Source organism: Elephantulus edwardii, unplaced genomic scaffold (assembly GCF_000299155.1).
Source record: "Elephantulus edwardii isolate Elephantulus edwardi_28Jun2011 unplaced genomic scaffold, EleEdw1.0 scaffold00026, whole genome shotgun sequence".
Classification (NCBI taxonomy): Eukaryota; Metazoa; Chordata; class Mammalia; order Macroscelidea; family Macroscelididae; genus Elephantulus; species Elephantulus edwardii.
This window is the reverse complement of record NW_006399776.1, coordinates 4,912,817-4,935,509: the sequence shown is the minus strand read 5'-3', so window position 1 is coordinate 4,935,509 and position 22,693 is coordinate 4,912,817. Positions and strand designations below refer to the sequence as shown.

Sequence of the window (22,693 nt, the reverse complement as noted above, 5' to 3'; positions counted from 1 at the left end):
AGAAGAACGAACTGGGGAGGAGGGTAGAGAAAACAGTGCAACAATGAATGAATGAAAAACCAAAATCTCTGCAAATGTTCATTAAAACTAATAAAATTTAATAATAATTAAAAAAAAGAAAAAGACCAGGCTTACTGGTCTACTAGAGACTGGACTATGGCTGTTGGCTACTCTACAAGCCTGAAACAATGGAAATTTACTCTTGTAACTTAATTTTTAGTTGAACAACAGATAGGCCTGAAAGGTGATAAACAATGTCGAAAAGGAGCACATACCTTAGAACAATCAACTATACAAGATCCAATGGGCAGTATTTGCCCAGGGATAAAGCTCAGATGGCAGGAAGACCCAGGAAAGAAAGACAAACAGAATGAGAAACAGGGATGAAGGGGGGAGAGTGCTGTTACATGAAATGTGGAGACTGGAGTTAATGTCATGGAACATAACATGCATGAATTGCTCAGTGGAAAACAAATTTGTTCTGTAAACTTTCATTAAGATCACAATGAAAAGTTAAAAATATTATCTTGCCAGTGATGGAGAACTCATTAACTGCTTAGAAAACTGGATTTATTTTTGCACAGCTCAAATTCTTAGAAACGTGTTCCTAACACTGTCCAGCTTGATGATGCACAGCTAATCCCAGGGCTTTGCACTGCTCTCTGAAACCACACAGAACAGTTTCAAATGGTCACTTCCTATAGGTGTCTTTCAAATACAGTATTTAAATACAATACCTGTATTCTTTATAACCTCTCTCTTTCCTAGAACAGACATGTCCTGTTCTGATATTGAACCAGTACACATAATTGGTTACAATTCAAAGAAATGGTTTAAATGTTCTGACCAAAGATGGCAGTTTGCTGGTTCTTACCGATTCAGGAAAGCATTTCCAAAACGACTGAGTTTTCGAAATGGCTTTTTGGGATCCACAACCAAAGCATTTCCTGGGGTGCTGCCCTCTGTTTCTCCATACATCACAGCAATGAAGGAATCAGTGGTGGGCTCGGGGCCAATCCTCATGCCTGGAAAATCTTGCTCCAGTAAGTACCTGGTGGGAGGAGAAATGGAGAAAGATGAGCATGTCACAGAGCAAGAGGCCAAAAAGCTTCCTGCAGTCACAAAAGTGAAATATATTTATTTAAAAACTGAGACACAAAATCCCCTGAGAGACAGAATGGCTGGTGTCTGACTCTTTTGGGTTAAAAAAAAGTATGGATCTTTTTCCACCCAGACTAAGCAGCCTGGTGGAAGAAGCCAGGCTCTCTGCATTCACTGGGTCTTCTATAAGTTCACCTCTTCTCAACACGGCAATTTTTTGCTTATGGTTCCTTCCATCAGCAGAATATGCAGCATCCCAGGACAGAGGCACCCCGCCACCTCTCCTGCGTCCCTGAACACCCTCACATCTTCCCTGACCTGACCCTCCAGGCACTGTGGAAATCATCACTGAGATTCTATTTATGTGTTTAGGGCTCTTGCAGCAAGTGCACGTCTTAGTCCCAGACATGTATCTCTAGCTCCCTGCACTTTGTCTACCCGCTGTGGGCACTCAGTACATAGTGAAGGAAATAATGAACAATTGCTTTCCTTGTCACTGTTCAATTAATTCAACACATCCTCCCTTGTTCACTTTGCAGCACCCTTGGGTCCCTGAAAGTCATGCCTGTGGGAGGTGATTTCCAAAGAAAGTAAGAAAAGCTAAGTTTTCAAAAGAAAGTGGGTAGTATGGTGGAGACCATGAGGATGGGGCAAGATGGGGTAAGGTCTCCATTTGTTGGTCACAGGGTTGCTATGCGTCAGAGTTGAACTGATAGGAACTGAGGGAGCTCTGGTGGTCCACTGGTAAGAAGCTACACTGCAATCCCAAAGGCATGCGTTCAAATCCCCCAGCTGCTCTGCAGGGAAAGGATGAACAATCTCCTCCTGTGCAATTAGCTGCCTCTGAAAACGCACTGGAGGGTCAGCTATGGGTCAGTTCTGACATGACAGTACTCAACTCAACAACTACTACATGGAGGGGAGGGTAAAGAGGAGGTCCAGATTAGCTCTCACCATGGTCAGTGAAAATAAGAGAAAAAGATGTGCCTTCCTCTAGGCAGATATAGCTCGGTACCAGGTTCACAATTTGGCAAGCAGGATGCTCAACAATTCAATTCATTGCTATCAAGTCAAAACTGACTCACAGCTGACCCTCCAGCAAGTTTCAGAGACTGTAAATAGCACAGGGGGAGATGGCTCATCTTTCTCTCCTGGAGCAGCTGGTGGATTTGAACTTCATGCCTTTGGGTTGGGATCACAACTTCTTATCCACATCCCCAGTGTCCCCTTGCCTGAGTGCCCTCAAGTACAGTGTAACCTACAATCATACAAAACGGTCTTAGCAAACCTCTCCTAGGGTTCTTATTCAAGGGTAAAGGAGACCTAGTCGACATGATGGGCCTAGAAGTTAGAGGAGAATGAGGGCACAATTCTGCTTTCTTCATTAAGCTGAAGCCATTCAGAGGCCTTCTGTCCCCACAAAGTTTCTTTTATACGATGTTGATGTTGTTAGCTGCGGTCAAGTTGCTCTGACTTATGGTGACTGTACATGCAACAAATATTGCTAGTCCCCCATCATTGTCATTACTGGTTGGCATTCCTGGTTCCCCTTATTTTTCATGACCTTCTAGAAGAATACTGAACATACCATGGATCGTCAAGAGAACAACCAGGTCTGTCTTGGAGAGGGTGAAACCAGGTTGCTCCTTGCAGGCAAGTATAACAAATTTCATCTCACATATTTTGGGCATGTTGCCAGGAGGGACCAGTCCTTGGAGAAGGACATCATGTTTGGAAGGGAGAAGGGACAGAGCAGAAGAGAAAGATCCTGGGTGAGATGGAGTGACATAGTGACTGTGGCAATGGGGTCAGGTCAGTGTGTCTGACAGTGAGGCTGGTTCAAGATCAGGCATGATTCCGAGACATTGTTCAGAGTCTCTGTGAGTCATAGTTGACTCAATGGCACACTAACAACAATTTTATTAAATTTTATATCCTTTTCTAGCAATTGATCTTTCCAGATAATGTGCCCAAAGCAAGTGACCTGATGTCTTACTATCTTTGCTTCTGGAAGAGTACTTGTGATATGTTGTTCTTAGTTTTCCTTATAATTTCTGATATCTTGAGCCCAGTACTGCAGTTACAGTGTTAATCCACCTCACTGCGGATCTTCCTTTATTTCACTGACTTTTCAAGCACAACATTGCTTTTCTTAGGTAGGCTCTCCTAGCAATATGCCCAAAATATGTGAGATGAAATTTGTTATACTTGCCTCCAAGGAGCATTCTGGCTCCACTTTCGCCAAGACATACCTGTTTATTCTTTTGGAAGTCCATGGGCTCTTCAGCACTCTTCTGCTATACCACAACTCAAAGGCATCAATTCTTCTGTCTTCCTTATTCATTGTTCAGCTCTCAGATGCACAACAGTGATGCAGGAACACCAAACACCCACTGTCAAGTTGACTGTAAAGCATAGCAATGCTACGGGCATAAAATAACTGCTCCAAAGAGTTTCCAAAGCTGTAATCTTCACAAAAGCAGACTGTTACATCTTTCTCCCATGGAGTAGCTGATGAGTTTGAACCACCAACCTTTTGATTAGCATCCCAGTGCTTAACCATTGTGCCAAGAAGGCTCCTTTATAAATAACCTATTTGTGTGCCTATGTCTAAATAGAATTGGGAGCAGGAGTGAGGAGAAGACAAAGACTATATCTTTCTTCCTTTGTAACCAAGGAGAACATGAAGAAGAAGTATTCTGAAACTGATTTCATTCAATATCAAGTGACATGTGGAAATGCAGCACTTTCAGACAACAGCTGACAGTGATTTTGAACAGGTACCAGAGATGGAAAGAATCCCTATGAGACGATCAGGGCCTGTCCCTATCCTACCAGAAAGATAATCCCTCTCCTGAGTGAAAGGGTCAAAGGGAAGAAATCTATACAATTTTCTCCAGCTCCTCATTTCTACAGTTAATAATACAATTTGCCATAAACTCTTTGTCTAGCAAGTCCTAACTGATCCAATTTAAATCCAAAACCTGTATTTCCATGAGTAGAGGAAAAGATCTGAATTATCATATGTTCAACATAATTGTTTCATCATAAAGAATGAATAACTAAGCCATCATTTGGAGCTATGTTTTCTCTAAATAAAATGAGGGTTGTTTAGCTGTATTTTAAGCCTTCACCAATTTAATTTTAAATTTCTACTTAACCCAAAATTTCTATGTTTCTTTAAAGTTCAGAAATCCCAGAGCAGATAGGATGTTTTAATATGTCCTCTACATTTAGAGTAGGGAGCTCTGGGGGGCATAGTGGTAAGGAATTGTTCTGTCAACCCAATGGTATGCAGTTCAAATCCATGAGCTGCTCCAGGGGAGAAAGTAGGGCAATCTCCTCTTATGTGGTCTACTGATTGTGAAAACCCACTGGAGGGTTAGCTATGAATCCGTTCTAACTCGATTGTATGCCACCAAAGCAATAACCAACAACAGTATATATCCTTAAGAACAGAAATGTTAGTGTTTATAAATTCTTACCAACTTCTACACAAATCTTAGAGATACTATTGAAAACTATGGTGAGGTCATCTGATGTTCAGTGCAACTCTACCACATACAGAGTATACAAAACGTGTGGATTCCCGTGTACACATACATGTGGAACTCAGGTACTACAGTCACACTGGAAACTCAGCCACTCCGGAAGCTGTTCATCAGCAAAGCTAAAATTCAGAGTCTAACATCCCAGCCCCCTCCCACATCCAGCCCAATTTCCACTCCATGGCCTGACTTGTGGCAGAGAGACCGAGAAAGGGGAGACAAGGAGGGAAAAGCACAGGGCCTTGGGTGGTCAGCAGCCAGTTACCAGGCTCCATGTAATGCCCAGGGCTCCCAAAGCACAAAAAAAGGTTAGGCCTGAGGGTTGGCCTGAAGCACAATGGACACTTTCCCATCACATCAGCTCTAACAGCAACGGCTAGCTTGTGGAGACAGCCTGTGAAAGGTCACACAAACCAATAAACAGGTGAACCAGACAAGAACTGAGCAGATGTGTTCTGGTGGAGAGCTCAGTGGTGAGTTTCTCCTTAAAATATAGCACTGAGTCCAGGTGGGCAAGCAAAGAACCCTCAGGACTCCAGGCCATAGTGAGGGGGGGGTCTGGGTTTGCAGGTGATGTGGAAGGGCATCTGAATGCTCAAGTAAAACAGGAGGCTTCAGCTCATCTGTAACCAGAGTGCAAGTCAGATGATCACTACCAGGGAGTGCCTGAATCACTTTGATATTTCATTTATATAAATGTACTCCTTTGGGGAGTGATTGGAGGGTTTTAATGAAAAGCCTGAATTATAATAAAAATCATAATTAAAATGATGACATAATTTTGCTTAGAGAAGAGTAGGTAAACCTACATACTGGGGAAAAAAACCCAACCATTTGGCAATACCATTTCAGACAAGGGTCTCATCAAAAGTTTACAGAGTTCTACAGGGATTCCACAGGAAAAAGACTGATTGTACAATTACAAAATGGACAAAAGACATGGAAAGACTTTTCACAGAGGAAAATATTCAGATGGCCAACAGACACATGAAGAAATGATAAAAATCACTGACAATAAGAGAGATGCAAATCAAAACCACGGTGAGATACCATCTCACTCCAGTAGCAGTGGAAAAGTTTACTATGACAGTAAGTAACAAATGCTGGAGAAAATGTAGGGAGATAGGAACTCTTATACACTGTGGTGTAAAATGATACAACCACTCTGGAAGGCAGTTTGGTATTCCCTCAAGAAGTTGAACATGGGAATTCCATATAACTCAGCAATTCCACTGTTTGGAATATACTCCAAGAAAATGAGAACTGATGTACAAATGGAGACTTGTAAACCAACGTTCATAGCATTATTCACCATCACAAGAGCATGGAAACAGCCCACATGTCCAACCACAATCGAATGGATTGAGAAATTAGAGAACATTCAGATGATGGAATACTACGCAGCACCCAGAAGCAATGATTTTGTAAATCACTACCTAACTTGGGAGGGACTGGAGAGCATTATGCTGAGTGAACTAACTCAGTCCTATAAGGACAACTACTGTATAAGACCATTATTATAGAACGTGTATGAGGATCCAAGTGGGGGAGGGGAGGACCAGAAAGTTGAGGATGGGTGGTGATGGAGGAGACAGAATTAAAAAACAAAAAAGAAGAGCAGGTGTTTCCTTCTTACAAGTTCATACTGTATTAGAAGCAAGAGCTTCCTAAGCAGCAACCCTGCAAGATAGAACTCTTAACAAATAATTATTTCTGAAGCATTCTACAAATGCGAGAGTTTGAAACAAACGTGTCCCCTGAACTGTGACCTTGGTAAATCATAGAATCTCCAAGTCCTAAACACAGTGAAAGAATGAGCAACCAGTCATTAACTGAGTTACTGTATTATCTTTGTCTTATATCACTTATTTGCTTAGTATTTTATTCTCCTCTAAGGGAGAATAAAAATGCAAAATTCAATGTTTAATCTCATTATCATAGTAGTAACCACTTAGAGACATATCACATTAGCAAATTTTAAAATTCCATAATGCTTAGGGCCTTCCACAAGTTGCTCTCTCCTATCTTTCAGCCTGGGCTCTCCTGCTGCCCTTTGGTGGACCTACTTCTTGCTCTCTTACTTTATGTCGTTCCTTTATCTGGTGGAGGATTACATCCCATGATCATTACTACTTAGTCTACCCATTCTCTAAGTCACTATCCAAGATGGCATATCTTTCCTGGGAGTCCTCTCTGTTCATTCCATTCATTGGTTTGTGGTGCCTCTCCCTTCACCTCTACTGTTAACATGACTGGTGGGTCCACACACACTGTTATAATGGATTTTCATTTGCTGGAAGACATTAGAAATTTAGAGTCCCCATGACTTTCAGAGAGCTCTGGTGGCCTAGTGACAAAGAGCAGCACTATAAAGCTGAAGGCACATGGTTCAAATCCACCAGACGGTCCATGGAAGAAAGATGGATCATCTCCTCCTGTGAGACTTATTGCCTCTGAAACTCTGCTGGGTCAGTTCTGACTTGGTGGTATACAACAAGAAGTTTCTTAGGCTTACTTGCTTGAGTCATTTGATTTTTTACTTTTACAGATGAAGAAACTGAGAATTAGAGTAGAAAAGTAACTCATTGTTGGTCACTCTTGCTATACTAGACTTGGAACCTGGGAGTTTGTCTTTCCTGGCCAAGGCTAAAATCAGGCTAAGGCCTATAACCTTGACCCCCTATAATCCCTCACTCATGGTTATTCTAGCTGTTGTACTGTCATCCTTAATAGAAGAAAACTGCATTTTCATTGACTGAATCTTGTAAATAGAAAGTTGGCTTTTCTTCCTAGTTTGTTTTAGTCTTAAAGTTTTGCTGAAACTTGTCCAGAATCATGAGAACATACAAGTGTCCACTGGTAGAAGAGTGGTGGTTGTGTATGTGAAGTGTGTTGGCCAGAATGAAACTTGGGCCTCCTACATGGAAATCAGGGATTTTACTACTGAGCCAAGAATACCATCATTGCAGCTGCTGGACCAGTTAAATGCATAAACCAGTCTTCGGGGAGCTGTGCTCGTAACTGGAAGGCCACACCTCTCTGGCAGTTAGAGCCCACCAGTGGTTCTGTGGGAGAGATTGGTAATCTCCTCCCATATAATTTACAACTATGGAAATCCAACAGAGAGTCAGCTATGAATCAGTTCTGACTTGAGAGCAATGAAGTTTTTTTTAAATTTATTCTTTGCTTGTTTGAGTTGGAAGATTTTATTTATTTGGTAAACTCTCAGGATGATAGAGCTAAGGGAGAAAGATGGGCAATTTCCTCCCAGGCAGTTTACAGCCTTGGAAACCCAATAGAGGTCCAGCTATGAGTCAATTCCAAAGCAAAGGCAATAACAGAAAAAAAAATACTACATGCTGTCTGGGTAGATGGCCTGGAGGAATGTCTACACTGGGGAAGTGCTGAAACTCACGTACACTAGGTCACACTGCTGGGTAAGCAGGCACATCTCCTTGCAGTAAGGGAGGAACCCACTGTCTGGCAGGAAAAGAATGAAGCTGCAGTGATGACACTTAAAAAACAACAATGTTAAAATTAAAAGCAAGAGTCTGAGGAAACCCTTCTGAAGTATGTTGCACAAGGGGTAATTCAGCACACCACAGCATGCATGAGATGATAAATTGTGACAAACCTGCATGGTTTTTTGAGATCTCAGAGACATTCCCAAAGGTACAAGTTCTAGGGACTCTGTGGTGCTATCTGTGTAACAAGAATTTGAAGGAGCAAGAGGCCACAGGAAGACTACAGAAAATAATCCATCGTGATTCAGAGCCGATTAGCCCACTCCACCGCATCCTGTGCCTTACAGACTTGATTCTGTCTTTGGCCCCACCTTACTCCCCTGTTCCTGTGTTCTCAGAGAGGCCTGCCAACTCTGGTGATTGCCCCAAGAGTCAGAGCCAAGCCATCAACATAAAAAGACACAGACATTTGGACTCCAAACAGCTGTGGGGAGGAAGTGATGGGAGGATCTGAGACCTGACATCTCCAAGTCCTCTCCTGATAAGTGTCACAGTTCAGCTCGTTTCAGTAGCTCCTAGGACAATGGCTGCCAAACTCAGTCTATGTCCGAGGAGCTGATTTCAAAAAAGAACGTTATATTTATTTTGTTGTTGAGAATACACACAGCAAAACATAAACACATCTAACAATTTCTACATTTAGCTTAAGTGATATCCTTCATGTTGTGTAACCATTCTCACTCTCCTGTTTCTCTGCCATCAACATAAATTCACTGTCCCCTAGGTTCTTATCTTTTGAGTTGTTGCCAAGGAGATGCTATGATGCAAGGATGTCTGCAGACGATGTGTTTTTTCCTCTCACTGCTAGGTTTTTGTTTTCATTGGGGGGAAAAATTTCATTGTGACAACATGGGGAGAGATAAAATCTCAAGACAGTGAAAAAAAATAAGGTCTCTTAACATATACCAGCACAATATTTTCACCTGCGACTCATAGAGACCCTTTGTACAACAGCTCTGAAACCTGCCCTGTCCTGAGCTAGTGACTCTGACACACCTACCTAACCCCATTACCCCAGTTACTATATGAATTCATTTCATCTAGGGTCTTCCTCTCCTGTGCTGTCCCTCCACCCTTCAAAGAATGATGTCCTTCTCCAAAGACTGGTCTTTCCCGCCACATGCTCAAATTATGTGAGACAGAGCTTCAAAATCCTAGCCTGCAAGGTGAAACTTGATTTTGACCTCTCCAAGACTTATGTCTCCAAGAAATAAGTCCTTGACCTTATGCAGCAAGTGCTTCAGATCATCCTTAGTTTCAGCAAGCAAGGTTGTGTCATCTGCATAATGTAGGTTGTTGATGATACTTCCATCAATCCTGATGCCACATTCCTCCTCATAAAGCTCCGCCTCTTGATCTGTTCTGCATATAGATTGAAAATATATGGAGACAAGATGCATCCCTGACACACATCTTTCCTGACTTTGAACCATGCAGTGTTTCTTTGCTCTTTCCTGAGGACTGCTTCCTGGTCTAAGTATGTTGTTGTTGTTGTTGTTGTTATGTGCCGTCGAGTCGCTTGCAACTCATAGCGACCCTATGACACAATAAGGGTCTAAGAATAGGTTTTGCATAAGCAAAATCAAGTGTTCTGGGATTCCCATTCTCCTCAAGGTTAGACACAATTTGTTGTGATCCACATAGTCAAATACCTTTGCATAGTCAATGAAACACAGACAGACATTCCTCTGATACTCTTTGTTTTCTGCCAAGATTTATGATAATGTCTCTAGTGCCACAACCTCTTCTAAACCTAGCTTGAATTTCTGGTAGTTCTCTGTCAGTTGTTTCTTATTAAAAACAAATTCTAGATGTGAACCTTGTCTCTCTTGGGAATTGTCTACATAGTTTGAGTTTTTTACTGTTACACGTGTGCTTACAATATAATAGGGAGGAAACCACTAAGATTTTTAGTGATATTTTAAGATTTGTTTAGATGCTAAGGTCTTTATATGGTTTCTCTCATTTATCCCAAGTATCTTTTGAGGTATGCACTATTTTTATCCCCATCGTACAGATGAGGAAATTAACACTCAAATAGGTTACTTGGCTTATCTGTGTTTATACAGCTAGTGAGTGGGGACATCAAAATTTGAACTTAAGATTTCCTGCTGGTCCTTAGAGAACGCCTGTTGTTAAGTGTCGTCATGTCTATTTTGACTTGTAGTGACCCATGTGACAAAGGTGAACTTCATAGGGTTTTCTTGGCTTTAATCCTTCCAGGAGTAGATTGTCAGATCTTTCTCCACTGACTAACTGGGTGGATTCAAACTATTAGCAGCGACTACTTAACCACTGTGCTATCAGGGTCACATCTTCTCTAAATTGAAATTCCAAGGCTGTTGGTCTCAAGTGAGAGTGACAGTAGCAACATGCACTGTGAATGATAACAAATACATAAATGTAAGGTATCTTTAAAAAATTGTTCAAACTGGCTTTCATTTTTAAAAAATTTCTCTTGAAATGCAAAGAATCTCCAATTTGCTACTGGAACCTACATTTTTATTCAACTGCTCTCTTTACTTCTTAAGTGTAAGACTTTGTAATGAGTATTCAGTAATTAAGTAAGCACAGAGACTGGAGAAATAGGGCAAGTGTGTCAGAGACAGTGAAATTGGCTCAGGAAAGGACAGAGCTCAGAGCTAGCGTACCTACGATCACTATGGGTCACAAGCAACGATATAGCACATAACAACAACAACAACACCACACATATTTGGGGTATTTTATTAACATTAAGGGAAGTCTGGTGGCACAGTCCATAGTGAGTTGTACTAATAACTCAAATGACTGAATTTGTATTCACCAGTGGCTCCTTGAGAGAAAGAGGGGAAATCTTCTGTTAAAATTTACAGTCTTGGTAACTCTGCTGATGAAGGGTCACACGAGTTTGAACCAATTTATTGGCAATGAGTTTGGATTGGTTGTTTTGTTTTTATTGTTTTTGGATTTTTGGATGGGCATTAAAGAACTCTGGTAGTACAGTGAATTATGTCTTGAGCTGTTAACTAAAAAGTCAGTGGCTCAAACTCACCAGGTGCTCCAAAGGAGAACCATGGGTAGTCTCCTCCTATTAAGATTTATGGTCTCAGAAAACTAACGGAGGGTTGCCATGAGTTGGAATTGACTTAAGAGTAATGAGGTTTGGGTTTATAAATGTTGCTTTTCAAGTCTCAAAGCAACATAGAGAGAAATGGCTTATAGATGACAAGCATATGTTTAGAATGTGAGGGTCAATTCACTGTTATGATTTCAAACACTTTTAAAGGGCATAAAAATAAACCCCAACAGTCATTTTAATTATTTTAGAGTGCTACTGAAATGCCAAATGAAGATAAAAAAAACCCCATAATATGAAGTACAACTTTTTTGTACTCTGTAGAGAAACTATTTTATTTCCTTATTTTTAAATCATAACGAATGTTAGCATATTTCAATCTATAATAAGTATAGGAAATGCTCACACAATGGGACAGTGTGTTGCTTTGCTAATCAAAAGAGCAGCAGTTTGAATCCACAAGCTACTGTGGGGGAGAAAGATGATCAGTTGCCTCTCATTAAGATTTACAGTCTTGGAAACTGAAAGGAGGGTTGCTATGAGTTGGAATTGGCTCAACAGCAGTGGTTTTGGTTTTGGGGTTTGGTATTTCTCTAGGACACATCTGAGTTGTGATGGTGGAGAAGAGTATTAAATATACTACCATGGACTGCTAAGAGAACAAATAGGTTCGTACTGAAAAGGGTGAAACCAGGTTGCTCCTTGGAGGCAAGGATTCTGAAGCTCTGTCACACTTTAGGCATGTTGCAGGGAGGGTCCAATCTTTGGAGAGGGATATCATGCTTGGGCAGGTGGAGGGACATTGCAAGAGAGGACGACCCTGGATGAGATGAAATGACTCAATGACTTGGGTAATGGTATAGTTGTGCCAGAGAAAATGAGGTTGGCTCAAGATTAGAGCTGGGATCAGAGCTATTGTACATAGGGTCACTATGAGTCCCAAGTGATTCAACAGCACATTAACAACAATTTCACAAGGAAAGGAACCTAAAAGCTTCAGCTCTCATTTGCTGTGAAAATGAAAACAATGTTTTTCAAAATGCTTTACTCTAACCTCTCTTCATATTCAATACTGTGAGATATGAGAATCAAACATTATTACATTAGTTTTATAAAAAATAAGGAATTCTAGTGACAGTGAATAAAGAGTTATGGTGTCAACCCAAAGGCAAATGGTTTGAATTCACTAGATGACCTGTGGGAGAAAGGCAATATCCTCTAGAATTTAAAGCCTCTGAAAACTTGCTGGAGAGTCATCTATGAGTTGATTCTGACTTAATCACACATAACTACCACCACTGCCACTATTTCTAGATACCATCAAATGACAGATCACTCTGAAATCAAACTGTATAATTAATAATGCACTTCACATTTACATTTATCATTCAATTTTCTCTATCTTTGGTGCAGGCATGATTATCATAAAGAGCAGAAAATAGTGTTTATTACAAGTCAACTAACTGATGCAAGCCTACATACGTACAGAGTAATGACCACTTACAGAATTTTGATGAGTTTCTATCTAGCCATTTGATCAAAATGTTTGAATCATTTCACAGCTGTATTTCTTAACATACAAAAAAAATCTTTTAAAACTGTTTTTAATGGCCACATAATACTCTATTGTGAATATGTATTAATTTAGCTATTTCCTGACCTTGGGTATTTTAAATAGCTTCCCATTTCTTCTTGTTGTTAAGTGCTGTCAAATTGACTACGATTCATAGCAGCCCTATGCACAATAACTCTGATCCTGCTCTATCCTGAGCCAATCTCAATGTTTTTTACACCCATTTCCTAGTGTTATAAATAAAGGTGAGATAAATATTCTTAAACACACATTGCAGCTACTTTGAGGATTTAACTTTCTCTGAGTTATTAGAAAAGTAAATTGAGCCTATCTTCCCTTCTAGTTTTCATATCTTCCTTAAGTGTGAAAACAAAATTTTAGTTTCTTTTTTATATTTCTTTTAGTTAAATCACTGATGTGATGTCACAGATCTGCTAGTTCAAATAATCCCACATTTGAAAACTGCTGTACCTAGTAAGGAAATAGAAATTAGTCTGCTCAACCAAGAAAATGGAATTTGCTAGGTGAAGATTTTTCACATCTCCATTTTCCAGCTATGAATGGAATTTAAACGACTTAGGGCTGAGCTGGGTTTAAAGCATGCTTCAGTCTAACTTCCTGCCACTACCTGTTGCCATTTCATCTTCCACAACAGTTCCAGGAAGAAAAAATGAAGGAAAAGAAGAAGAAAAGCAGAGGAAGCTTACAGGAATCCAAGGCAACACACTTCCTCATTTTTTACAGTTCTGTTCTTCAGTCTTTACTAAGGATTTCTGTGTTATGACTTGCAGTTTAAGAATCTGACAACATAATTTGGGTTTGTAAAAGCTTTGGATCTAGGAGTATTGTAAATCTTCACAAGGAGATTATACAACAGGGCATTCCCAAAGTTATCTGACCATGGAACTTTTAACGGAACACTCATCAATAATCTCTCAAGTTAAATTCCACAGAACACACGTGGTTGTGGGGGGAAGGATAAAAGGGTACTTAATAAAACTCAATATTCATACTAATATAATTTTGTATCATTTTTCAAATGGATTTTTATAAACATTTTCTAATTTTTCAAATTAAACTCTTTAAAAATCTGTCTTATACTGCCATTAAACTAGAACCAATGAATGGCTGACTCTCCACCAGGTTTCTCATACTATAAACTGCGTGGGAGGAGACTGCCCATCTTTTGTTTTTGGAGCTACTGCTGGATTTGAACCACCAGAGAGGTGAAGTTTCTGGTTTAGCAGTTCAACTCCCTAGGACTAGGTCACTGGAGCTCTCTCAAAATTAGTGGAAGACTAATGTGATTAAATTAGAAAATATTAATACAATACCTCATTTGGCATCTTTAGGGAGCTCTACTGGCCTAGTAGAAACCGTGCTGGAATCCCGAAGGCACATGGTTTGAGTGCACCAGCTGTTCCGTAGAAGGATGGACAATCTCCTCCTAAGTGATTTACTGTGTCTGAAAATCTGCTGGAGGTTCAGTTCCAACTTGATGGTACCCAACAATAACAACAACAGTGGCCTAGTAAGGAGCTCTGGTGGCTTACTGGTAAGAAACTGCGCTGCAATCCCAAAGGCATGCAGTTCTAATCCACCAGCTGCTCCAAAGGAGAAGGATGGGCAATTTCCTCCCATGTGATTTACTGACTCTGAAAACTCATTGGAGGGTCAGCTATGAGTCAGTTCTGACTTGATGGCACACAACAACAAGTGGCCTAGTGGATAAGAAGTTTTATTGACAACTTAAAGGCATGAGGTACAAATCCAGCAGTTGTTCTGCAGGAGAAAGGTGTGCAATCTCCTCTAGTGTTATTTATAGCTTCTGAAAGCCAGTGATGAGTGGGTTTTGACTTGACAGCAGACAGCAACCACAACACGGTACCTTTTGGTGAAATAACAAAGGCATTACTATTAAAAATAGAAGATTCATATGGGTGCCTACTTTCCAATACAATAAAATATGCAACAGAAGAGGAGACCAAAATATCATGAATATAACTGATTTATGGCCAACAATGTCACAGCATTATGCACAACAGCATAAAATTAGAAACAATTGAAATGTTTCAAGCTATACAGTAGAATCTGATGAAGTCATTAAAGTTATTTTCGAAGACTAGTGTCAAGAAAAAATATTCTTCATGGCAAGAAAAATTCACATTACATGAAAATTTATTAAATTCACTATATAATCTCCAGTTTAACCTCCTGACTTCTATGTCATCCTGTAAAGTCACTGCTATAGATGTGAGCAGATTCTGGAAGGCCCAGCAGGAATAGCCTCTTAGGTCGAAGTGGACCTTTTTCTGGATGGTTCAACTGTCAGGATTCTACTAACTGAACTTTTATCTATCAATGGCTATTAAATGTTTCCTGGTAGAGGCTGCAAAAAGAAGATCACTTTGGGAGATGATATATCTTTAAAATATTGGATTTTTTTTAAAACCTCATTCAGAAATTCTAATATATAAGGCCTGGGATGAAGTCCTGCAGAATGCTACAAGAGATCTCCAGGTGATTCTAACACAGCCAGATTCAGGGACCATGTTTTGCTAGTTATACTTTTCTAAGGGTTTGGAAAATATATGAAATGCCTTTTAGAAGTAAATGTCAAAATGTGCATTAAAGAATTCTCTGATTTTCCCCCATATATATTTCTCCTAATCCTCTGACATTTGGTTGCAGCTTGTCAGGTAAGTGATGTAAGAAGTGGACAAGCATGACCTGCAGTGTCTTGTTGAACCAGAAGCAGCAGCCAAGGCCACACCCTCACCTATTCAGGAGCACCACTCCCTGTTCAGAATCCTTTCTCCATGCCTTGTCTCCTCTCAGCCTTTGGAAACTTTAGCTGCTCCTTCTCTGTCACCCTTCCCTCAACTTGTAACCTCTATGCTAAGGTCATGCTCACCTTTAACAGAAGCTCCTTAAGGCCGGTGATCAGGAAGTGACTCCTGTCCCTTTGAGGGCCTGGTGTCTGAGAGTTTTCTATATTGGAATCCTCACCTGTCACATCTTGATCCTCCACCACCTGGCTTCCATCACCAGCACTTCCTGACACAGCTTTACTCATGTCACCCTGGCCTCCTGATTACTAATCCACTGGTTCTATTTCAATCCTTTTCCCAGAAGTGTCTGAACATCCCCTCTCCTTCCCTGGCATCTACTGGAGTCCTCTGTTGTTTCATTATGCATTTCCTTTTTCTTTTTTCCCACACAGTATCTTGAGATACCACCCTCCCCAATACTTTGTCCATATGGTATGGATGGCGGACCACCCTCCGTGGGCTAGAGAACTGGCAGAATGGTCTGGAATTAGAGATGTCCACCTGCTCATCCACAGCGGCAACTTACTACCAGAGAAGGGAGCCAAATGACAGTGTCCTGGCAACATCAGTTGGATTTCTGCACCTAGCCAGGCCTGCAACCAGCACATTTTGGGTTGATTAGTTTCACCTTTGTTTTTTTCTTTACCTTAAACCATTTTCAGTTGGATCTGCCATTTGCCACCAAGAGCCTTTAATTCTGAGCATCCCTGCTCCCCTGGCATTCTTCCAACTTTTCCAGCTACTTCCCCTAGTGGCTTCACAAGTTCCTCTAGATGCTCTACAGATGTCACTGTTTTTCCTGGCCCCATCTTTGCCTACCTATTCCCCAGATCTTAAGTACTAAATGCTGACACTGTGAAACCAGTGCATCAACCCAGAATTCCCACTGAGCTCCAGATCCCTATGTCCAACATGCTTGTGAGTGTCTTTGGGTACCTACTTAAATACAACATTTGTTGTTGTGAGGTGTCACTGAGCCAATTTTGATTCATAGACACCCCATGTGACACAGTACTAGCCCATGCCACCCTGGCCTACTGATTCCTAGGCTATATTTTCACAGGTTATGATTTGCCAGGACACTGGGTGGGTTAGAACCACTAACCTTTTGGTTAGCAGATGAGCATTCTACCATTGTGTCACCATGGTTCCTTAAACACAATTATAAATTCACAATTATGTGCCTGCTCTTCTTCTTCTTGGGTCTCCACCTCACTGACTCCACCACTCACCCAGTTACCTCAAGAGAGCGAGGTGTCATCCTGACAATTCCCCTCCCTATCTCTCCAGGCCCCTTCTGCCAGCTAATTCTGGCTAATGCCTCAGAGATCAGCTTTCAGATTGTATCCTCAGAGAAACCTTATCCAACCACCATGCCTGACGAGAGGTTCCTCCTATGCCCCTATCCCACCCTAGGCCTCCAATATCACAGCCCTTGTTACTCAGAGCTGTAACGGCCTGTTGAGTCTTTCCCATATTCCCCATGAAACTTTATGTTCTGTGATAGCAGGGCCTATCCTTATAACAAATATTATTTGAATAAGTGAATAATAAGGCCTATGAGTATTATATATTATAAACAGTTTATTTTCTTCTTAAAAAATTAAATATATATAAATGTTTCAAAGAGATCTGCAAAAGCACAGTAGAATATGATTTTCAGGGACTCTACCCCTTGAATTGGTAATGGGTACCCATGATGGACAGTGTTGGCTGGAGCTTCCCGACTAAATCAAGCCTGGAAGCAGGAGCAACATCCACTTCCGAAATGGCTTGCCTCCTGAAACTCTATGTACGAACAGTGCTCAGGCCTTTTGTTCATAGGGTCGCTATGAGTCGTCTACGACTCAACGGCACCTAAAAACAACAACAACTTGAATACGGAACACTGGTGGACTAGAAGGTAAGGAATTGAATTTCCAATTCAAAAGTGGTCAGTTAGAATTCACCAGCTGTTCCATGGGATAAAGATAGGCAGTCTCTCATCATGTCATTTATAATCTCTGAAAACCTACTGGTGGGTCAGCAATGATTCAATTATGACTCAATGACAAAAGAGTTGAGTTGTGAGTTGACCATGTAGATTAGAGCCCCAGTGGTATTAACGTGTTACCTATTGGGCTACCTTCCCAAAGACTAGTGGTTTGAATCCACTGAGCACACTGTGGGAGAAAGATGGACCATTTCCTCTCATAAAGATTTATAGTACTGGAAACCAATGAACGGTTGCTAAGAGTTGGAATTAACGTATTGTAGGCTTTTTTAGTTTACTATGCAATTGTTGTTGTTGTTGTTGTTGTTGTTAGGTTGTTGATAAGAAATACCAAATTGGGCCTATAATGTTTCCCTAATCAAATTCCTAAAAGATAATCTGTAGAATTTGGTAAACCAGGCTGTCTCTCAGTCAATGTCTTCACTTCTTTTCTCTTTAAAATCTGGGTTTAGAATCTTATCGAGAGACCGAAGGAAAGACTTCCATCTTTTTTTTAAAACTTAGAACATGTGCCAGCTTTCTGACACTTTTCACATACTTAACAACTTCTTAAAAATCACTGAGCACTTCTTCGAGAGCAACTGCAAATTCTTTCTACTTACCTACTTCCCAACCATCTGTCCACTGAGAAATTCACTGAACTTTTCCTGTCCCAGGCTCTGGGAGAATTCTCCATCCCTGGGGTCTTAACTCCTATTTAACTCACGTCCAGGCTCCTTTCTACCATCCTTGTGCCCTTTTCTCTGACAGAAAAGGAGGAAGCAAAATAGTTGGGTAATTATACTTTCTGTTAATATTACAGTAAGAAAGCCCCATAATATCACTTCCTGAATCTTTTTTCTTGCTCAGATCATACCTACAAAGTTTCTTTATTTCTTCTTCTTGTCTGAGGCACTTTTTTTACCGGAGCCCTCATTCCAGCTCCTGACTCTTCACCTTGTTTATACTCTTGTATGCGGACCTCTTGTCTCTTTCTCCCATATTAAACACTATATTAAAATGAAGATATTTAAAGTCTTAAAATGCAATCATTTCATGAAGCACTGTACTTAAAAGAAACATTTATCATACCTTGATTTCATCAACTTACTTTAAGTGTTATGAAGAATGTACATGCTTACATACTGACATGAATACACAGAAGGAAAACACACAGGTATTGTGCAGTGGCTACTGGTGCTTCCTTACCCCTTTTGCTCTGTGTTCTTTTAGCTTATTACTACTTTCCCCCTGGCATTTATTTTTATTTTAAAGTACTGCATATAATGCAGAAATTACTTGCCTAACGCTAATTGCAGAACAGTGGAAATTAAGTCACGAATACTTAGTATTGGAAGATGAGATTATTTTGTATTATGTAGGCTTTTGTTTTTTTTTTAATTTTATTTCAACTTGAAATGCAATTGTACATTAATACATACCCATGTGAAGTAGGACAAGACTTTTGTCCTTGAGTACTCTTACCGTTTTATATTATTTTTGAGATATAATTAACATATTATAAAACTCACCTTTTAAAAGTAATGATTCAGTGGCTTTTATATAGTCACAAAGTTGTATAAATATATAATTTTAGAACATTTTCAAAACCCCTCAAAAAATCTTTACCCAATATCCCGTCATTATGCATTCGTTTTGCATGTGGATATTCAGTTAGCACTATTTTTTGAGACCACTATTCTTTCCGCTATTGAATTATCTTGGCAATCCTGTCAAAAATCAAATTGACTATGAATACACGTGCTACTTCTGGGCTCTCAACTCTATATCCTATTCATCATATATGTCTGTCTTTATGCTAGTACTGCAGTCTTGACCAATTAAGAAATGTCTTTCAACTTTATTCTTTTTCAAGATTGCTTTGTTGACTATTCTAGAAAAAAAAATTGTTAAAGCCAGCTGAGATTTAAACAGGAATTGAGTGAATCTCTTGAATAGGGAAGTATTGTCATCTTAGCAATATTAAGTGTTCTGATTCATGAAGGAAGGAGTCTTTCTACTAACTTGGGTCTTTCAGGTCAATATTTGGTTGTTTCCAATGTACAAGTGTTACACTTTTTAGTTGTTTATTCCTAGGTATTTTATCCTTTCTGATGTCATTTTAAGTGGAATTGTTTTCCTTAGTTTCATTCTCATTTTGTGATTGTTAATGAAATATAATTTTTATAACTGATTTTATACCCTGAAATCTTTATTAGTACTATAGGATTTTTTTGCATGTATTCTTTGGATTATCTATATATAATGTCATCTGTCAGAAGACAGAATTTAATTTTTTTCTTTCTTATCTAAATGTCTTTTCTTTCTTTTGCCCAATTTTCCTGGATTCTGCCTTTTAAAATTGACAAGATTTCCTGAATGTAATTCATTCCCCTTTTCTACTCATCAGAATATATTTTCTATGATGAGAGGGTGGGGTATGGGAGGGAGTCAGAAGTTGCAATCACACAGTTTGAACTGCTTTTAGGTAAGCCTCACATTTCTCTTCACAGAAACAGTCAGCTGCACAAGGGATTTTCTAAGCAAATCTCCAAATCTGTTTTCCTTAAATTTGGATGCAAGCCTGGCCAAGCTCAGCATCTGAGCTTCTTTGGCTGCTACAGAGTCCAAGTCAATGAGGTTACTTTTCTCATGTGCTCATCTTTTCTACCTTCTTTTTTAAAATTAAATTTTATTAATTTTAATGAACATTTACAGAGATTTTGGGTTTCCATTCATTCACTGCTGCACTTTTTCTACCTTTTTTCTGGGTGTTTTAAACTGTGTCTTTTAAAAAATATGTTGACATACTAATCTCTACACTTGAAGACTCAGGAGCTCTAGTGACTATGTGGTAAGGAATTGCACTGGCAACCCAAAGATGTGTGATTTGAATCCACCAACTGCTCTGCAGGAGGGTCAGCTATCGAATGGTTCCGACTTGACAGTATACACCACTGTCACTTGTAAATAAAATCCTGTGTGGAAACAGTGTTCTATGCTTTGTTAATTAGGGTGCACCGGAGCGGGATGGGTTTGCAGTCTAATTCCTTCCCAGATGTGAATAAGCCCATTAGACATCGAGAATCAGCCCATTTATACAGGGGAAGAGAAACACTATGTGAGGATCTCAAAGGAACCAACAAGGAATCCAGAGTCAAGGCATTGATTTATTTGATTTTTAGCCCCAGAACCATGAGAAAAGAAATTCCTGTTATTTAAACCACCCACTTATAGTATTTATGTTACAGCAGTAGTATTTATGTTACAGTTATGTTATGTTACCAGGATATTAAGACAGAATTTGTTACCAGGAAGTGGGTGTTACTCTTATACGTAGTTAAGATGTAAAAATGGTTTTGGAATTAGGTAATAGATAGATGCTAGAGAAACTGATTACCTGATAGCACGAGCCTAAATTGCCTTGAAAACACTGTTGGTAGAATTATGAACACTAGACAGTTCAGAAAAAAATTGAGAGTTATAGGGACAGCTTCAGTTACCAAGAGCATAATTTTACTATAAATATAGACATTAAACATCCAACAGTTCCTGGAACATGAAAGGAAATGATGAATATGTTACTTGATACTAAAGGAAGAGTAGTCCTTTTTGTTTTTTTAAAGAGTTGTCCTTTTTAGAAAGTGGCAAAGGACTTGTCTGAATCATGCACCAATGTTTTATGGAAAGAACTTTTAAGTGATAAACTAAGATATTTGGCTGTGGAAATTTCTGAGCAAAACTGTGAAGATATGATTTCTTAATGCTGCTTACATATAGTGTAGAGACATTCATCCCTAAATCTAGAGAGGCAAAATGAAAACAAAATTTAAAGATGTATCATATAAACTTTAAGAACATGTCATACAAACCATAAACAGCTATAAATTTTGGTCATACAAACTATAAAGGTATATCCTGAAGTTTTCACCAAGGGTGTGGCTACATTAATTTTCTGTTAAAGAGATTAGGCCTGTGACTAAGGGATCTAATCAATAAGCGTGACAATAATCTCTTTGTGAAACAGAGATTGAACTAAATGAAGAAGAGCTGTCTGTCTCCTGGAATTCTACAGGTAGGAAACGGGCCAAAGAAGCTACTTCGTTGCCAGCAACTATTGTCTTCCAAGGTAAGGAGGGTAGTATCTCAGGAACAATTTGGTGATCAGTGGGATGGTCAGAAGGGTGGCAAAGCTGCCACGTCCTCAGTTTCAGAAAGTTGAATCAAGTCCAAAGGATGAGGCTGCCATTTAGGTGAGAGCTATGATAATTTATTGGGCAGTGGCTCAAAGTTGAGGGAACGGGGGTAATAAACTAATGGATGAGGAGAATGAGACGGGCATCCAAAGTTGGGGGACTTGGGTTGCTATTTCATTGGGCCTGGAAACTGGGACCACCAGACTAAATTAAGGAAGCAAGTGGTATTCTAGTATACTAAGAGATAGAAGTTATTTAGGATCATAGAGATGGGGTCACCACTCAAGTGGACCAGGATAATAGGGCCACCCACTCCCCAGGGACTGGGTTACTCTCCCAATGGACCTGGAAGGTGGGACTTTTGCCCAGGGCAGAGGGTCTAGAGAAGAGAGTCATTCTCCAGATGAGCCTGGAAAACGGAGACTTTAAAAGCTAATAACATTTTCCCTGCTAGGTTTTGGACTTGTTTGGCATCCCTGAATCCTTTTTGCCTTCCAATTTTTCCTATTTGGAAAAGAAATGCCTACCCTATGTCTGTTCCACCATTGTACCATGGAAGCAGATAATTTTTATCCCAGATTTTATAGATCAACAGGTGGAAAGGAATTTTATCCCAGATAGAACATGCCTACATCTCATCCATTCTTGATTTAGAAGACTTTAGACCTTGGAGTTGACAATGAAATAGGTAAAAACTTTGGAAATGATGTGATAGGGTGAATGTGTCTTCAGGTGCAAAGGACATAAATTTGGGGGCTCAACAGGTGGAATACTATTAATTGTGTCTCTTCCCCCGACGCCTCAACATGTTAGACTATGAATCCCCATACCTGTGGATAGAATTTTATTTGGAGACAGAGCTTCATTGTTTTAATTGTTGTTTGTTGTTG

General features: G+C 39.8%; 1 protein-coding gene across 1 annotated transcript in view; it reads right to left on the bottom strand.

Annotated features, from left to right (window-relative positions):
- Positions 1 to 22,693, bottom strand: part of EHD4 (EH-domain containing 4) — a 114,046-nt gene that overhangs the window by 83,180 nt on the left and 8,173 nt on the right. Inside the window, exon 2 of the mRNA XM_006882983.1 lies at positions 875 to 1,051. Coding sequence (XP_006883045.1) covers positions 875 to 1,051 — 177 coding nt within the window. The remainder of the gene's footprint in view (positions 1 to 874; positions 1,052 to 22,693) is intronic.